We start from the raw sequence: 17,673 nt of genomic DNA, 5'->3' as shown, positions 1-17,673 counted from the left end.
GCAGTGGTTAAGAATCCGCCTGCCAATGCAGGGGACACGGGTTCGGGCCCTGGTCTGGGAAGATCCCACATGCTGCGGAGCAACTGGGCCCGTGAGCCACAACTACTGAGCCTGCGCGTCTGGAGCCTGTGCTCCGCAACGGGAGAGGCCGCAACAGTGAGAGGCCCGCGCACTGCGATGAAGAGTAGCCCCCGCTCACCGCAACTGGAGAAAGCCCTCGCACAGAAATGAAGACCCAACACAGCCAAAAATAAATAAATAAATTAATTAATTAAAAAAAAATTATTAAAAAAAAATAATAATAATAATAAATGAATCCATGGGATAGAAAGAAGTTATTTACCTATAACATTTGGCAAATATGAATTATAAAAATCCTCAGCTAGCCCAGGGAGATAATCCTTAGCAGCTGTAACAACTATATTTTACTGAGTTTTGTTACTGTTTCTCTTGGTTTGCAACGTGTATTCCTGGTCTTCTAAAGCATTCTTTTGTGGATGGAGTCAAACTCCTTCATAAAGCTGACAGCGAGGGCCTGAAGCCATTAACACATGGCTGATCTCCCTCCCCACCCCACACACGTAACTTCTCACACACAAACGCACACACACTTACACGTGTGTACTTAATGGAGGTGGGGGAACATGACTTGTTTTATAAACAAGATGATTCTACTATATTGCCATCTTGATTGTAGATATGATATGGAAGAAAGGACAACAAAAACATCTCAAAAGCCAACAGGAAAATATTAAAGAAAATTTAAGGCTGAAAAGTAAATAAATCAACAGGCACATGGGCCGCTGGTGCCACACAGCCCAGCCCTGCCTGTGCCCACCTGACACACGGGCCTCTGCTGGACCAGGAACAAGACAGGACTGCTGGGGGGGGGCAGGGAGGACACCCAGGGCCGGAAAGGACCCCGCCTCCCCGGGAACCACCACAGCAGGCCCTGCCTCCCTTTACTGGGTACTCCCTCCCCAGCTAATGCTAAAAGAACTGTCAGCATTCTTCAGCTAACGCTCGAAGAGTCTGTCCTTAGAAATCATTTATGGATGAGGTCCCTCCCACTTGAAAGCGCCTCCACCCACCTTGGGACACCGCACACGCGCCCTCACAAGTCCTCTTCAAGTCTTCTGCCGCAAGGGGCCGGGCACGACAGACCTTCCTCAACTTGTATTCTGTTGTAATTTTCACAGGAAAGGCACTGTCTTCTCTTTTTTAACTGTTAAATCCAGTCTTACCCAGATATAGAGTCCTACTCACTCCTCCAGATAGCCTTTTAAAATCACATTGATAAGCTCCTTCATCCATTTATTCCCTAGCACGTATTGATTAAGCGGTGACTGGACTTGTAGAAGGTCAGGGCTAGATGGGACCGTAGACATCCTGCATCCCATGCTCCTCATCTACCCCGGGGTGATAGGGCGGGGTCACCCCCAACCCCCGGATCTAGTAACCATCTCACCACCCACTCAGGCACTGAGCAAAACTTCATGCACAAGTTGCGTACTTTTTCGTTCCAAAACTGAAAAAATCACAAGATGAAAGAATTTTTTGTACCTTATTATGATTTATAAAGCTAATAAATATTAGGAAAATGGAATGACAGAACCAAAAAGTAAATGTGACTTGAAAAAGAAACAATTGCAGGGTTTGCAAAGATTCTTTCCCTCTTTTTGGACATTCAATGTTTTACGAAGTCATATGCTAGACACACATGACAACCTCTGCCTTTCCGCGTGGTTAGGAAGTCATTCCAGAGAGACAATGACGCCATACAACACACCCCACGGCACTTACGTTTACAGCCTGTGCTTCTAGTCTACAACAGACACACACGACGGATATCAGCTACAAAAACATCCATTTTCTACTTATTTAATCAGGAGGAAGGCAAAGCTACTGCTAACATTTCAATAAAATAACTGATTCGTAACTGTCATTATCTCAAGGGAAATCAGATGGAATTTAATGCGGGGACTGATCTAAGTTCTGGACAGTCTTATCTAAAATAGTAGAGGTTTAGATATCCAATACATCTCTTCAGGGAAATTTTAATGAGTGATTCTATATGCCAAATTTTTTTTCTTATGAACCATATATATTTGTGTAGGAATATGTTATATTTATCACCCCAACGCTTTAATAAAACTTACTGTGCCCTGTTGCATAAGATAGTTAGAGAGCCTTAAAAAAAAAAAGCTGTTAGCTGACAGTTACTACTATGAACGTAGAGCTTCATTTGCTGTATACGCTAATCCTCCAGGAAAATTACATCAAAAATGGACATTTTATGACAAAATCACTCATTTATCTCAAAACCAGAACAAATAGAAAACACCACTAAGGGAATTTAAATACTTTTCTGACCACTACTGCAGAAACACAGAAACTCAGCAGATTTCAGACATGCAGGAATCAGCACTATACAGGGAAGAATTAACAAATCAAACTCAGTACAACTTTAATAACTGGATTGAAAGTAGACTCTTAATAAAACCAAAATATATCCTCCTCAAGGCAACCATCAGCTACAAAGGAAAAATGATTTCATATCCTTGGTCCATAAAGAAGACACATTTATTTACATTCTCAATGGACTAGAAGAGGTTTTAAACTGTCACAATTAAAATTTTATGCTTCCAAAAATATCTTATGATCAATGCACTTAACTTAAAGCTTCAGGTATTAATAACTCCATTTAGACATCTTAAAAAACCAACACAAACATACTTTCTAGAGTGCAAAATGCTTCTTATTAAATACTTTAGTAACACAAAAGCAATTTGTTTTTAAACGCAGGAATCCTCTTCTGAAGGATCATCACCACAAAGACATCCATTGCCGGCAATGGACGTTGAACAAAACTGCCAGCTCGCGTGAAATGCAACATTAAAACTGTGCATCGGGTTTCTGCACCTGTCCAGATGACCCCGTTTATTTGTACAAACTCATTGTTGGACTCTGGTACATGCACATGTATGCATCACAAAGAAGTCTTCGTGCACAGCCTTGGATTCTTCTGGAATCCAAGGAATGCAGATCTTCTAGAGACATTTTCAAGTACTCTCCTACTTCTGGGCATGGGGTAACTTGAGGAATGTTGAAGCCATTCTGACCACCTATGGAAAAGAGGAAGAGCTGTATTTAGGGCAGTCAAGTTCTAAACCCTTTTGCTGTCCTGCCCCACCAAAGTAATTTTACAATTCCATAATTTAGTTAAGGCTAATTCCCAGGACCTGAAAGACCTCATTTTACTTCCGATTTCTAGAAGTTAAATCCTCTTGTTAACTCTTGACAGTCTCATTTCTTGGTTTCTGAAAGGATTCCGGGACCAACAGTGAATACTATTGACAAAAGGACACATATCCTGAGCAAAGTCCAAAACCTACTTCCCAGGCTTCTCTGTGTATTCAATCAGGGAATAATGTTACATACACATATGCACACACATTCAACTCTTCACATTCCCAAATCCCTTCCCAGACACAAGCACCCCTCCCTGTATGCTTTACCATGAGCCTGTCCAGTTTAGGGCAGATCTAGTAAAATGAATACCATTTTATTCCGCTAAATTTAAAATATGTATTTGTGTGATTCTCGCAAGGTTTTGTTCTACATTTCGTTAGACTGAATGAAGATGCTATGAGGCGTGGTCTTAGGGATTCCAGGAAAGGCTTTAGCCTCCCAGTGGCTTTTCTAAAAACGCCTGGAACCCTTGTGCTTTTGAGTTACATGGCTAAATGCAAATTTTTAACTGGGGTAAGGACCTATTTACAGCTGGGGCTGTGCTATATCCCTCAAGCATCTGAGAGCTGAGAAAACACTGAGAACCCTTGGGGTACAGCTTGGGCATCTGATCAAGAGGCTGCCACAAGGTGGCGTCCTAGGTCACCAGAGGGCCACACCTGAAGACTCGGGGTCTGGAGCGTGAGAGAGTGACTAAAGGAAAAACGGGGTATCAGAGAACTGGAGGAACGTTAAGTCATACTTCACAACCTTGCCTAGGACCAGTCCTGATCTGTAAACTATACAGGCAGGGGTACAGCTGTTTTGACAACGGTTTCGTTTTTGAAACCTACTAGAGCCCCAGACACTTCACATGCACTCATTAGGTATCTGTTAAATAATGACTGAACATCCTAGAAAGCAGCCTAGAAGGTGCAGTATATTCCCCACTTAAGGAAGACACATTACACACAGAATAAGCTTATTTTTCCAAAGAAGACATTTACTTCTATTCTTAGCTTTGTCATCTAGAAGACAACAGAAAAAACATAAGCACTGAGGTCAGAAAGACTGAATTAAATACAAGCTCTGAGACCTTAGGCACCTTAAATCTCAGCTTTAGTAAGAGAAAAATAGGAATCATTCCCACCTTGCAAGGATTTAGGTATAATGACGTAAAGTACCTCCCTGAGAGCTTGGCACGTAGGTATTTAGGAAATGGTGACTATGGTACAGAAAATAAGAGAAGCCTGAAAGTCAAAGACGACAAAGCTGAAAATAAAACCTTTCAGCCCTAAAAAAAGAAATTTCCAGCTCCTTTTTTTAAAAAAAAAAAAAAGACTCTATGCATGTCAAAATATCACAACAATATTATCCCGTAGTTTAGTAGCAGGGCTGTTAATGCATTTCAAGATTTCGGACTATGTCACCAAGAAATTCCTGAACGGATTTTCCCAACACTATTTTATTACTCAGACCAGGCTAGCCCACTATGGTTATCCCACTACAAACTCAAATGTCGCCACATGTAGAAAAGGTGTGGAAAGTACCATCCCGATCAGCCATGCTGTCAAAGAAGAGCCAGGCAGAGTCGTCTTTCCCGTACTTCACAAAAGCGACATAGTGGCTTGTTTCTATGCAGAGGACAGCAAATAACTCCATCTTCTGACAGGGGATGCAGCCGTGTCTCCAGTCCCAGTCAGGTAAATCTTTGGGAAGTGACACTGGGTTATATTTATGATTCAGCCTCTTGGGATGAAGGTGGACCTGAAAGGGAACATGAAGAGAATGCCATTAAGAAGCCGAAACACAATGGTTTGAAGGGAATGAATGCCACTTACTCTAATTGAATACATCCCCACAAAGAGCAACTGAGTACTCGACAGAAGTCCATCAAATAAACAGAGGAGGCATAAACAATACCATTTAATTATGGAATTTTTAAAGTTAATTATGATTCTGAAAACTTTTCAAAACCTGAAATCTGTTTCAACTACAAATGATTTACTGCTTATTAAGAGAATATCCATTACGTGAAGTCAAACTTACTTGAGTGTTGCAGGTTTTACAAAACTGCTTGATTTTTCCAGCTGAGATGTCAGGGTCATCGTAGCATTCTCTACACTCATACATTGCGAGCCCTCCACATATCCGGCACTGCCTAGGGGCTGAAAACGTTGGGGGTGGCGGGGAGTTAAGGGGTCTTTAAAAATGCATTCTTTCATTAAAAAGATTAAAAAGAAAAGTTAAGCTTTAAAAAGGATAATGTTCATGGACTCAGTGAAGTCCACCCCTCCCCATCCCCATAAACTTTAAATTGGATTTTCTTGGATTCAGGATATCTTTAAAGACATTTTCTCTGACCAAATGACAATTTTTTAAAAATAATATATTCTGGAGTGTTTCCCCTGATTATAAAATTTCTATTGATGAATATGCAAAGATACAAGAGAGTATAAATAAGAAAACTGGAAGCATCTACAATTTCAGTTAGCAAGAGATAACCACTGTCAATACTACTGTGAATTTTCTCAGGTAATTTTGTATCTGCACACTCACATAACTTGGCGTGTGTGTGTGTCTGTGTGTCTGTGTGTGTGTGTCTGTGTGTGTCTGTGTGGCTCCTCTTATAGAAAATTATCAGCACACTCTCCTTTTCACTTAACATTACATCATGACCACTTTCATATAACATTGGTCTTCAAAAACATGAATTTTAATGGCAGTAGTTTTGTTGTAGAGATACACCATAATTCACTTAACTACTCTCATTAACATATAGAGTGCTTCTAATTTCTTACTCATAAACATATTTACATATGAAATATTGATTTACATGTCTGATTATTTTTTCAGAATAAATTTTAGTGTAGTATTTCCAGGCTCTTCAGCCTCTTCAGATACCAAATTGTCCTTTAGAAAACTCGTATCCTCTTAAGACTCTTATTCGCAATTAATGTGAATGACCTGACAGACTATTTCTGAAAAACAAACTAAAAAATCTTATACTTACTGTCTTCGAGTAAATCTGTTATATTTAATTCCAGAGAAGGAAAAATTTTTTTAAATAGTTTAAAGTCTTTTCCAAATCGAGGCATCTGAATAATCAGACACGATGGTGCCTAAAAAAAAAAGATACATAATTTTAGAATCAAAACGCTGAAAAAAAATGTCCCTGAAATAGTCGTGGTTGTCAAACCAAGCAGTGGCTCCACCATAACGTGGATGGCTACTCCGGGTTCACAAGTGGGATCCACATGTGAAATGGACTGTGAAGGCAGAGCGCCAAGGAGCCACAAGCCTCAAGCAGTCCAAGATCTGTGGACACAGGGACACGGAAGTCAGGCAGTTCAACAACCTTGGGTCTCAAATAATATGATGACCATGCAGAGTCATCTACTTTGGGTTTATATTTTTAAAAGGCTTTGGAAAAACCTGAAGGACACTATTCCTTATATTTCAACAAATAAATAATGGTAGCTGTTAAGGTTTTACCAGAACATTCCTTCAGAGATGGATACAATGAAAATGAACCACAAGCATGTACTACTAAGAGCATGAAGATACTCAGTAAACAGTAAAAGAAAAGTAATTTAAATCACTTGTTCATTTACAGTAAGTGAATTTTGTCTTTTATTGAAGGAGGAAAAGTAAACATTTTTTTTGGATATATTTGTAATATGCTTGGGTAAAATTTTTAATTGGGTAAAATGTTAACCTGGGTGAAAAGACAACAACAACAAAAAAACACAAATCTTCTTTGCTTTAAGCTACTTAAAAAAGTTTTCAAGTTACAAATTAGAATGATATTTTCTTTGGCACCAAAAATCTAAAAAGTTCAATCTTAATTCTAAGGTATTTTCTACATGGACAAAGTTGAAGCATGGCATATTTTTTTTAAATTTGTGTTTTCTTAACAATTTGTGCTCCTAACTGTTCTCAGTGGGTTAAAAGTAATAGTTATAGAAGCTATAGTTGTCTGGAGAACCCTAATGACTTGCATAAAAAATACAATAAGTAATTATCACTAACCTCAGCAAATTTCAGGTTGCTGTTGATAAAAGACCATTCTAATAATTGCTGAATTGTAGGAACTCCAACTTTCTCATCTTTTTCCATAAAAATTTGATAAAAGTAACAATCTTGAACTTTTTGACCTGCTGATCTAAAAATATGCAGAAAAAAGCCAGATAATTTATTTATGAAATGCATCAAAAAGTGAAGTGGTCCCAGAGGCATTTGAGAACAGAAAAACTGTTGAGAACAGAAACCGATGGTGCAACTCTGACACTCAGAACAACAGGGGCAAAGACAATCATTTAGACAAAATAATTAAATGTACTTATGCATAAGACCTTGCAAATGATTTCTTGTTTAAGTTCTCATATTGAAAAGTTGCCTTAGTGATTAGAAGAAAAATAATGCAATAACATCCACAGTCAAGGAGCACTGTGTGAACAATAAAAGCCAGAAGCTAACGTCGCTTGGTTCAACTTAACTGCCGAAGCTAGAAAGGAGGGAACTGCATTTAATGCTTGAAACAGGAAAGTTAATTTGTACATGCCTGAATGGGACAGACCCTAAGAGACCTTCCAGATGCAACTTTTCATTTCTAAAATGAAGGCCCTGAGATCTGGGGAAGGATAATCCTTCCCAGTAACTCAAAATCAGAGCCAGGTATAAAACCTAGGTGTCCTAACAACTGCTTACTATTCTTGGCACTAAAGCATGCTGTCTCTTTAGATGGTCACTCATTTATTCAACAAACACCAAGTTAGGGCCCACTATATGCCAATCACAGTGCTACCCTTATACTGAACATTTTCCCTTCTAAATATTTTACTTCAGAATGCATGAAAATTCAAGACTAACTCTACTAAAAGAATCAATAATCTTTCAATTTACTATTTACCCTTTTTAGCAGAATTTCTGCATATAGAATCAGACTGTTTATAATTAGATTTATAAGTACAGTTCAAGATTTTTAGGGAAAAATATTAACGTAGTTTTCATAATAAAATCTCAGCTATTGAGAGGCCAACCTCAGAAACCCTCAGTTTCCCAAAGCAACTTCCCTATTCTCTCTAGTGTCTCCCTATTCTCTCTAGCGTCTCCTCCTACAACGACAATTAGAATTTGTCTTCCATGTCTCTTATCTCCTCTTTCTTGTTTTCTAACTCTTTATTGCTTTGGGCTACATTCTGGGTAATTTCTTCAGATCTATCTTTCAAGTAAGCAATTCTCTCTTTAGCTGTACATACTGCATTCAGTGAGGTGCCCTCTCCCAGCCATATATACATATATGGCTATATATATATAAAACTACATATATAGTTTTTTACTCTATTTTGGGGAGTTTTATTTTTGTTTATTTTTCTTTGTTATCAAATCTGCATTTATCCTCCCTAGGTATCTAAGTCCTCCTTTTTTCTCTTAAACCATTTAAGAATATTCATGTTAAGAATATCATTTTAGAATGGTCTCTTTTAGACTACTTTACTATTTCAAAGTTTTAAGGTACTCATCCTCCTATTTGTTGCATCAGCTGACGCTCCCTCAGTCAGAAAGACCGGCTCATGGAGGTGAAGAATGACACTTGGGAAAAAACTGCTAACTTTTAAAGTTGTTTTTTTTTTTATCTTTTTATAATCTTCAAACTAGTGATTCTCAATCTGAAGAGGCTGCTGAAGGGGGAGGAGAGGCAGAGCTTCCCAGGGCCCTCTTCAAACTCCACAAGACCTTCAGACACTGAGACGTATTCCTATATGTGACTGACCCTTCTTCACCCACTCTGAGAATCACTGCAGTATTCATCCTACGTAACACACCAGGAGTGTATTACAACCCAAGGTGTGTTGGGCTATGAAAAAAAAGAATGAAAACTGTTTTAATCATCTGAAATTTATCTCTTCAAGATGAAAAACAGAAGTGATTTTTTTCCTCCCAAACTGCCTGGCAGATTTCCTACATCATGTATTCAATATATATTTCCTTCCTCCTTTGTGTTTGAAGGTTGACTTATAAAATACTGAAATACCACATATAGTTAATTCTATATCTGGGCTTTCTATTCAGTTCTATCTATCCAATTTCTAATTGTATACCAGTATCACACTGTTTTAAATGTCTGTTGTTTTGTCTTTATAGCTTATAATAGAATTCTTTAAACAAAAAAAACAAAAGTGCTATGTTTTCACCCATTTCACCTTGTAGAGAATTCTAAAATCATTTTACTAAGTTCCAAAGGAAAAAAAAAAAAAAGTTAAGATCTTGATTATGTACAAGTTATTTTGTAAAAATTAACATCTTTAAGTTATTTAATCTTCCTACCTGGAATACAATCTTTCTCACTAATTAATTAAATCACCTTTTAGCTCTGTGCAAGTCTTCTTTAAAAACCTATCTCAGTAAAATTGATTTCTTGGCATTTTATACTTTCATGAAGTATGAAATTATCCCTTTTTCATATTTGCTAGTGGGGATACAGGAATATGACTGATTTCTCCATGGTTTTTTCCTGCATGGTCAAATTACAAATTCTTGTGTTAACACTAGTAGTTTCTAAACAATTCTCTCGGAATTTCTGGGTATACATATAGCTATGACCTTATTTGAATAGATAATAAATATATCCTATCTTATTTCATTAGCTAGAACTTCCAAAACAATATCAAACTATAACTGCGGTACTGTCCACCCTTCCCTCCGTCCTTCTTACTCATCAATTCGACACTGGCATCAAAGAACATCACTTAAGACACTGAGATGAGTAAGAATACTTGTCCGTGATTAGCTTTTAGGGAAGTAAATAGTATATAAGCAAGATTTTTCAACAAAGAAACCCAGACTAAAATGTAAAAAGGCCCAGCATTCAATCTGGAAAGTTCATCCATTTAGAACATCTCACTAAGAACTTCACTGCATTAGATTCAAGGCTTTCATTGAAGGTGGGGGGAAAAAAGACCAAGTTATAAAACTGGGAACAAGAGAGCTAATTTAGGGCTAAATTAATTCTTTGACTAATGGGTAGTCAAAAACAGTGCTCCCACGGTGTTTGATTGAGTTCAAATAATATTCTCTTAAAAGGATTCATTAATTTAAATTAAAAAAATATTTATATACAGTTTTATAAGAAAACGATTTGCAACAGTGCTTATTACTGGGGTTAAAATTAAAAGCACAAATTTACACTGGATTTGTTCTTCAAGTTAAGTATGATACTATGGCAAAGATAATGATTTAAATTAATTTGCATTGCGGGAACCTAACATATTAAGATCCCTAAATAAATACAATATTAAGTAATCATTAAGGAAATCATTTTTACTGAGTGATGGCAGTGGAAATGAGGATTGTCTATATTTCCAACGCTTCTGTAACAATTTAAAATTACCTTATTTTTAACAATGGTTCTACCCTTAAAATATGATGAAACAGGATATTCAAGAATTCTTCAGGATCTAGGAGAAAATAAAAAATCAAATAAGTCACAGACAAGATTTTTAAATCATTCTATTTTTTCTTTATAACAGTCATATTCCTATACAGAATTCAATTTCATAATCAATATTATTTCAATTAAAAGCATAGTTCTCAATTTTTCCTAACGACAAACTACAAAGGATATTTAAATGATATGATAAAGTATTACGTGACAATTTTGTTATAACTTTATTATATTTCAAAGGGTATAATAATTCACATATAGGGAAATAATTTTAATTTCTTTGGGGGGGCTTAAGTGTAATAAAACCTGACGTATGACCTTATTATTTCCTGCTGTTTAAATAATTATCAAGTCTGTAAATATTATAGCTAGTTACAATATGCTGTTAATACATTCAAAGTCAGGAGTTGAATCTCTGAGTAAATTCATTAGCTATGAAGAGATGAAAACACTGTCTCTGACCATAAACTTAATCCTAATCAGCCATTTGTAACTCCCTTTATAACAAGGAAAGCTAAGTGAGAAATGTGGATGACTCAGTGCAACTCTTCACCCCTGAAAAGAAAACAACTCCGAATATCATTGCCGGATGGAAAGATCTCCTTATTTATTCATAATATAGTAAAACCAGTCAGCTTCTTAAAGGGGTTCATTATTCCACATATCACTCACTTTTAGAAGAGAGAAAGCATTTACAAAAAGAGAAGAAAACTGTACATCACATAGAAAAAAATTATATTTTAAAATAAAATCCCCAAAACTACACAGATATAACATTTCAGCCAACAATTTAGCATTTATGCTTTCAAGTTATTTTAATGCATATCCTATAAATTAAAAGTCACCTTTTTCTTCAGAGGTAAATCCTGATGCAGCCTCAACTTTTTCAAGTATTTTCCTCAGTTTCATAATCTTTGTTGCACATACGTATCCGTATCTATGTTAGTAAAAAACTATTAATTAATATTAGCATATATATTAAATTAATATAACACATTTTTTATTGAAGGATAGTTGGCTTACAATGAACATAACACATTTTGATAATCAAATATTTCTTATGTAACTCCAGTGTGTCATAAATTAGTAAGCTTAATACGTATTTCAGAAAATACAATTATAAGCTTCTTCTTGAGGTTTGAAAATTTTAAAATCTACAATCAGAATTATCCCAGACACTATGATAACCTAAAAATAACTATCATATACTAATAAAAGAAAAAATATTTTTAATTTATGACTGTTTTTTAATACTATTTTACTTAAGGAATTATAACATTTACTTTACAAAACAGAATATACAATTTTGAGAGAGAATCCTTTTTAATGTTGTACTAAAGGATGAAATAGCTACCAAGGGGGATGGAAAAGGGCAGTGATAAGAAACTGAAATTCTAAAATCTGCAATCAAACCAGTCCTCGTAATTATGACATTTTCTCTTATCTTTCTCTGAATACAGGATACATTCAATAAGCTTCCTGTCAATCCCTGACAAAATTCTAATTCTAAAAATGGCTTCAGAAGACAGCTTGGAGGCCACCATGGGCTTCGTAAGAGCAAGTCAGAACCGCCTAATCTTATATCCATTTTTCATATCGGCTATTCACTCACTCATTAGCTCTTGGCAGCCAACATATATTGAGCATCTACCACTTACATAGTAATCTAACCTTTCAGTCACTGGGAATACAAAAATGAATAAGGTGAAAAAACAGGGTCTCTGCCTGCGAGAAGCTTGAAATGGAGAGAGCACGTGTTTCAGTACCAAGTAAAACCAGTCAGCTATAATCCAGATATGACTGCTGCAGACACAGGGAATCTTGATCAAAACAGGGCATCTGACAAGTTTCTTGTTGTGGTCAGGGTGACAAAGTCTGACGAACCATGATTCTTAACTGGTTGGACAACAGTATTCAAAGAACGCTTATTAATGGACTTATGGTGTTTTGGAAGGAAAGAAGGAAGTGGTAACATGCCTTAGAGTTTTGGATTTAATCTGTCTTGTTCTAGTATCAATCACTTGGGGGGAAAATAGACAGTATGTTTAAAGTTTGCATTTATACAAATATAATACAAAATAATTGATGTAAAACTCAAGATTCATAATTATCTTAAGGGGGTAAAAACTACAGTTATTTTCATCATTACAGAATTCAAAGAAAACAAAAGATACAAGTGGGAAATCTATTCACCTATAATATACTTTCCTAGTCATGTTATATAGTAGGTCATTCTGAATGCTCATTATATTTCAGTGTCCTGCATTTTGGGGTCAAAATCTTGTATCAAACTATTTTTTATTTTAATTGTTAAATAATAAAAGTATGTCACAAAATTTAAATTTATCCTAATATGGGCTTTAAATTACATAGTTTGCTCCCTATATTCCTAAAAGAACAGATTTGTTTTGTGATCTATGGCCCTGACTCTTCATAGTTTAAATTTTATACTGTGATATTATCACACATTCCTCCTACCGCTTAACAAAAGTCCTTACTAGATGTCTTGTACTTATACCATTACAAATTGTTTCCTGTGGCCAAAGAAAGACATACTTATAATTCTTAAACTAGGAGATAACCAAAAACATCACCTTTTTAAGACAGGTGGAGGGAGGCCTAAATATCTTCCTTTAACCGAGAAATGTGTTAATAAAATACATCTCATCTATTTCTAACATAAAACTATTAAATACTTGCTACTCTATAAATAAAAATTTCCCTTGCTGCTATTCATTCAGATAAAATTAAGTTTAAGAAGCCAGATCATACCAATTAAACTAATAAGCATGATTATATTAGGGGTAGTATTGGAGAAGATAAGAATCCCAAATACCTTATATCAGCTTTTATAAACCTACTGTAATTGCTGAATTGTAGTACACTCTACCAAAATGGTTTAATCATTTCATGGCTTACACTATGTACTACACCTTGGCCAGATTTAAAATGTTAAAGAAGTAAAGACAGTACAACAGGACTTCCCTGGTGGCGCAGTGGTTAAGAATCCGCCTGCCAATGCAGGGGACACAGGTTCGATCCCTGGTCTGGGAAGATCCCACACGCCACGGAGCAACTAAGCCTGTGCGCCACAACTACTGAGCCTGTGCTCTAGAGCCGGCAAGCCATAACTACTGAGCCTGCGCACTTAAACTACTGAAGCCCATGCGCCCTAGAGCCCATGCGCTGCAACTACTGAGCCCACACCCCGCAACTACTGAAGCCCGTGCACCTAGAGCCTGTGCTCCGCAACGAGAGGCCACCGCAATGAGAAGCTCGTGCACCGCAACAAAGAGTAGTCCCTGCTCACCACAACTAGAGAAAGCCCGTGTGCAGCAATGAAGACCCAATACAGCCAAAAAATAATTAAATAAATAAATAAAATAAAAATTAAAAAAAATAAATAAAAGTAGCAACAAAGACTGAACAGAAATCTTCTTTAAAAAAAAAGATAATACAAGGACTGAAAGTTAAAAAACATGTTAATACATCATCGAGAGAACTAATTCTCTCCCATTTCTCATTAAAGGAAAGCAGGGAATAAATTAATTACTGTACCAAAAAACAGCACCTAGGATACCACCTAAAGGCAAAAATAACTATCTTCTACTTACATTCTCAGAGGATTAACGATTTCTGTCCTCAGCAGCTCTTGAGTTTCACTATAATATTCTACATCATTCTTTTCTTTGGGTCTAAGTAACACAGTGTCCAGAACGGAACTAAAAGCAAACAAGCTGCAAAATAAAAAGAATATTTTTCCTCATGCTGTAAATGTACTAATTTTTGAGAAACACATACTAAAAAGAATATGAAGAGAAAAATCACAAACTCTGGAGAACAAATAACATACAAATCAGTGTTTTTTATTAATACAGGTAACCAAGACCCCTGTCAAGGTTCCCATGGTTCAATCATCAGGGCCTAGAGATCCTTAAGGAGAATACTAATATCAAGAAGGCAAACTATAGATTGACAGTGTTAAAGGATTAAAAATACGCCTTCAGTACATTGGAAAACTTCTTTGCAAAAGCTGAAAGAAGGCCTACAAATCTGAGTCAAACTACAACAGAGGAGAAAGTTTGGAAACTAATTTCCCAAGGCAAACACATAGCCAATATGTAACCCACTCTAGATATTATACTTCTCTCTCTCCACAGCCCTTTGCAGAGGTCTGAATTCCTTTAAATGTCAAAATCACTTGTGAGTGACTAACAGCAGTGACTTGCTGATATCCAAGAAAAAGGAAATCTGGCTAAACAGATTTTTATCAGAAAATCTGAAGAATATTACATCAATTCTTGCTTTTGTCAACACCTCTGAGAGATAAAGTATTCTGCCCAAAAAATGGCCCACCACTTTTATTCTTCTCCTTGTCTTTAAAATTTTAACAGCCCATTAACTTCCTAATTCTTACAACATGGCTGTACAGAGCTGGCAGGTTATGCTCAGTTTAACTGGCAATGTTCTTGGTTCAAGTTTCAGAGTGTAAAAATTCTTGCCATGTTAAATCGTTCTACTTTGGAACAAACTACATATACGAGGGCAACTGTGCTTCTACTGAAAATACTTCTTTAAAATAAAGTAGTTTTATGATTGCCTCTGCCTAGTAAAACAAACACACAGGCCAGTCAATGGCTTATGACAAATTATTTGATTTGTGCACAAAGATTCTGTACTTATTCTCTTCAGTCCTATGATTTCCCACATACCCTCAGAATATCTGTGCCACCTGTAACACTATCATTCACCTCTTATCCATCATTCACTGCATTACTTTTTATATTAATTTTTTGGATACAGGCACATGAGGCAACATTCAGTAGCTTCCAAGGAGTATATAGTGAAATGCAAATCTCCCTTTCTCTCCTGAACCCCAGCCCCCAGTTTCTCCACTCAGAGGCAATTAGCAGTTTCCTTTCTCTCTTTCTCTCTCCGACACACACACACAGAAACACACACACCTGCCCCCATGGCACTATATTCCTACTGCATTAATTTTAAACTTACCAGAATAAGGTTGAGTCTAAGTAACAAGAATTGTAATGACCCTGGATACCTTTCTTCTTTCCAATCATTATCTCTAAACCTTCTTTTTCCATTTTTGGTGGAGTATTTTCTTCTACTACTTCACTTAAGTAGCCTCCAAATGCTGCAAAGATAAAAATGAAAATAATTCTTTTAAACTACTATACTTATGTATTCCCATACATATTTCTTCACTTAAAAATATCTTTTTGTATTTTGATGCACAATTTATTACCCAACTTAAAACTAAGCTAAAGGTAGGTTTTGGTTAATTGTTATTCAGCTTGGCTTATAAAAAATGCTAATGTTCGTTTTCAACATTACTTCCTCCAAAATTTAGAAAACACTTTAGAGTATCAAGTAACGTAAAAAAGCATCTGCCAAGTAAAATATTTTGTTCCCCAAATATTTTATTTGTCTGAAGATGTTCCATTTTCAAGTTGGAAAAGAAAACAAAAAATTCCAAAGCACTACTTCAACTGTAAGAAAAATTGTTTTTCATAAAGATGGCTTTCCTATTTATACCTGTTTAACCCTCAAGATGCTTCACCACGATTATCCAAAACTGGAAAGGGATAGTATCAGGAAACTGCCACCTACTGTAAGCGATGAGGAGATTTGTCCTTCATCAAGCAATTAAAACTACTTCTTATAATAATGCTGACTTCCTGATAAGATATGCTTATTGACGTACTAGACAATACACTGAGAAGGAAGTCATTCTTGATAAGATATGCTTACTGATGTATTTGAACAATACAGAGAGAGGAAAATCAGTGCCATAAAGAAGGCCACATTTCAATCTCTACCTCCTGGGTTGTTGAAAATTAAATGTCTGTAATCAACAGGAAGGGGAAAATAAATCCCACTATTTCTCAACTTTTAAGTCTCAAGCATGGTTTCCTGGCTAATACTTTTTTTAAATGTCCCCTCTTAGGATAACTGTAACTTTCTCATACACCAAGTAATAATTTTTTTCTGATTTAAAAGCTTGATGAACACTGGCAGGAAAGAAAGAAACACTGTTTACTACCAACTACTGCAAAATGACACGAGGTCAGAACTAGAGTCATTCCAGATTGATAAATAAATGAAAGGCACACAAATACCTAAAGAGTTACAGCGTTCGATCTGATTGGAAACTGGCTGCAGGGACGCAAACCTAGAGTCCGGCCGGCAGCTCTTCAGTTTAACAAACAGCGCCTTCTTCAGGGCACAGGTGAAATACCGAGTACCCCTAAAGGTTCCATCTGTACAGCCTGCACACTCGTCTTCCTGAAAAAGAAAAAAAAAAAAAATGCTTAGACATGCATTATTCTCCATCTTGCAAAGATGGTATACAAAGAACTAATAAGACTTGTTTCAAGTTTACCCTTTCTTAGAATTCCGTTGTCACACCTGTACTGAGAACTCCATCAGGAAAAAGGGGTTGACTAATCAGTGTTTCAGCCCACAGCTGACGATTTGAGAAATTAATGCCTTATTCCAGCATAAAATCCTCAATGTATTTCCCTTCAGAATACATGTTAAACCTTCCCTGGTTAACTGACTTCCCTGCACCATTTCCAAAAGCATTAAAACTAGTGGGGAGAGGGGGCCAGAAGGGACTGTTTATTTTAACAACCCAAAGAGAAAAACAGCATTCAATGGCCTGTAAACCAACAAATAAAAAAACAAGAAATATATTTAAATAAAAGCTAAATGTACTCAAATTCTCTTTCTGATTATGAAATGTCAAACAATATGCTTTCTAATCTCCAAAATCTTTCCCTCTACCAAAGATCTCAAAAGGTCACTAAAAATGGTGATTCATCTTAAAGTCAATGATAGAAATATTAGAACTGATTGCAGGAGGGAGGCTAAGAAAAAAAAGAAAAAAGAAAAACTGGTAACAGTTTGCTTTCCTTACTGCATTCTGTTTAATATAACGAGCCTAAACATATTAGCCTAAAAATCTACTTTCATTC

At 36.3% G+C, this 17,673-nt stretch overlaps 1 protein-coding gene across 12 annotated transcripts in view; it reads right to left on the bottom strand.

Annotated features, from left to right (window-relative positions):
* Nucleotides 1-2,442: 2,442 nt before the first annotated feature.
* CYLD (CYLD lysine 63 deubiquitinase) overlaps nucleotides 2,443-17,673 on the bottom strand; it is a 55,309-nt gene continuing 40,078 nt past the window's right edge. For all 12 annotated transcript variants that reach the window (XM_036833316.1, XM_036833325.1, XM_036833318.1 and 9 more), the window contains 10 exons: nucleotides 16,816-16,981; nucleotides 15,689-15,830; nucleotides 14,293-14,415; nucleotides 11,524-11,615; nucleotides 10,625-10,691; nucleotides 7,264-7,396; nucleotides 6,245-6,353; nucleotides 5,281-5,399; nucleotides 4,782-4,998; nucleotides 2,443-3,125 (listed from right to left, as the gene is read on the bottom strand). In XM_036833316.1, the coding sequence (XP_036689211.1) occupies nucleotides 2,941-3,125; nucleotides 4,782-4,998; nucleotides 5,281-5,399; nucleotides 6,245-6,353; nucleotides 7,264-7,396; nucleotides 10,625-10,691; nucleotides 11,524-11,615; nucleotides 14,293-14,415; nucleotides 15,689-15,830; nucleotides 16,816-16,981 (1,353 nt within the window). In that variant the 3' untranslated portion in view covers nucleotides 2,443-2,940. The remainder of the gene's footprint in view (nucleotides 3,126-4,781; nucleotides 4,999-5,280; nucleotides 5,400-6,244; nucleotides 6,354-7,263; nucleotides 7,397-10,624; nucleotides 10,692-11,523; nucleotides 11,616-14,292; nucleotides 14,416-15,688; nucleotides 15,831-16,815; nucleotides 16,982-17,673) is intronic.

This window comes from Balaenoptera musculus, chromosome 19 (genome assembly GCF_009873245.2).
Source record: "Balaenoptera musculus isolate JJ_BM4_2016_0621 chromosome 19, mBalMus1.pri.v3, whole genome shotgun sequence".
Taxonomy (NCBI): domain Eukaryota; kingdom Metazoa; phylum Chordata; class Mammalia; order Artiodactyla; family Balaenopteridae; genus Balaenoptera; species Balaenoptera musculus.
The sequence above is the reverse complement of the archived record's forward strand: the minus strand, read 5'-3'. Positions and strand labels throughout refer to the sequence as shown.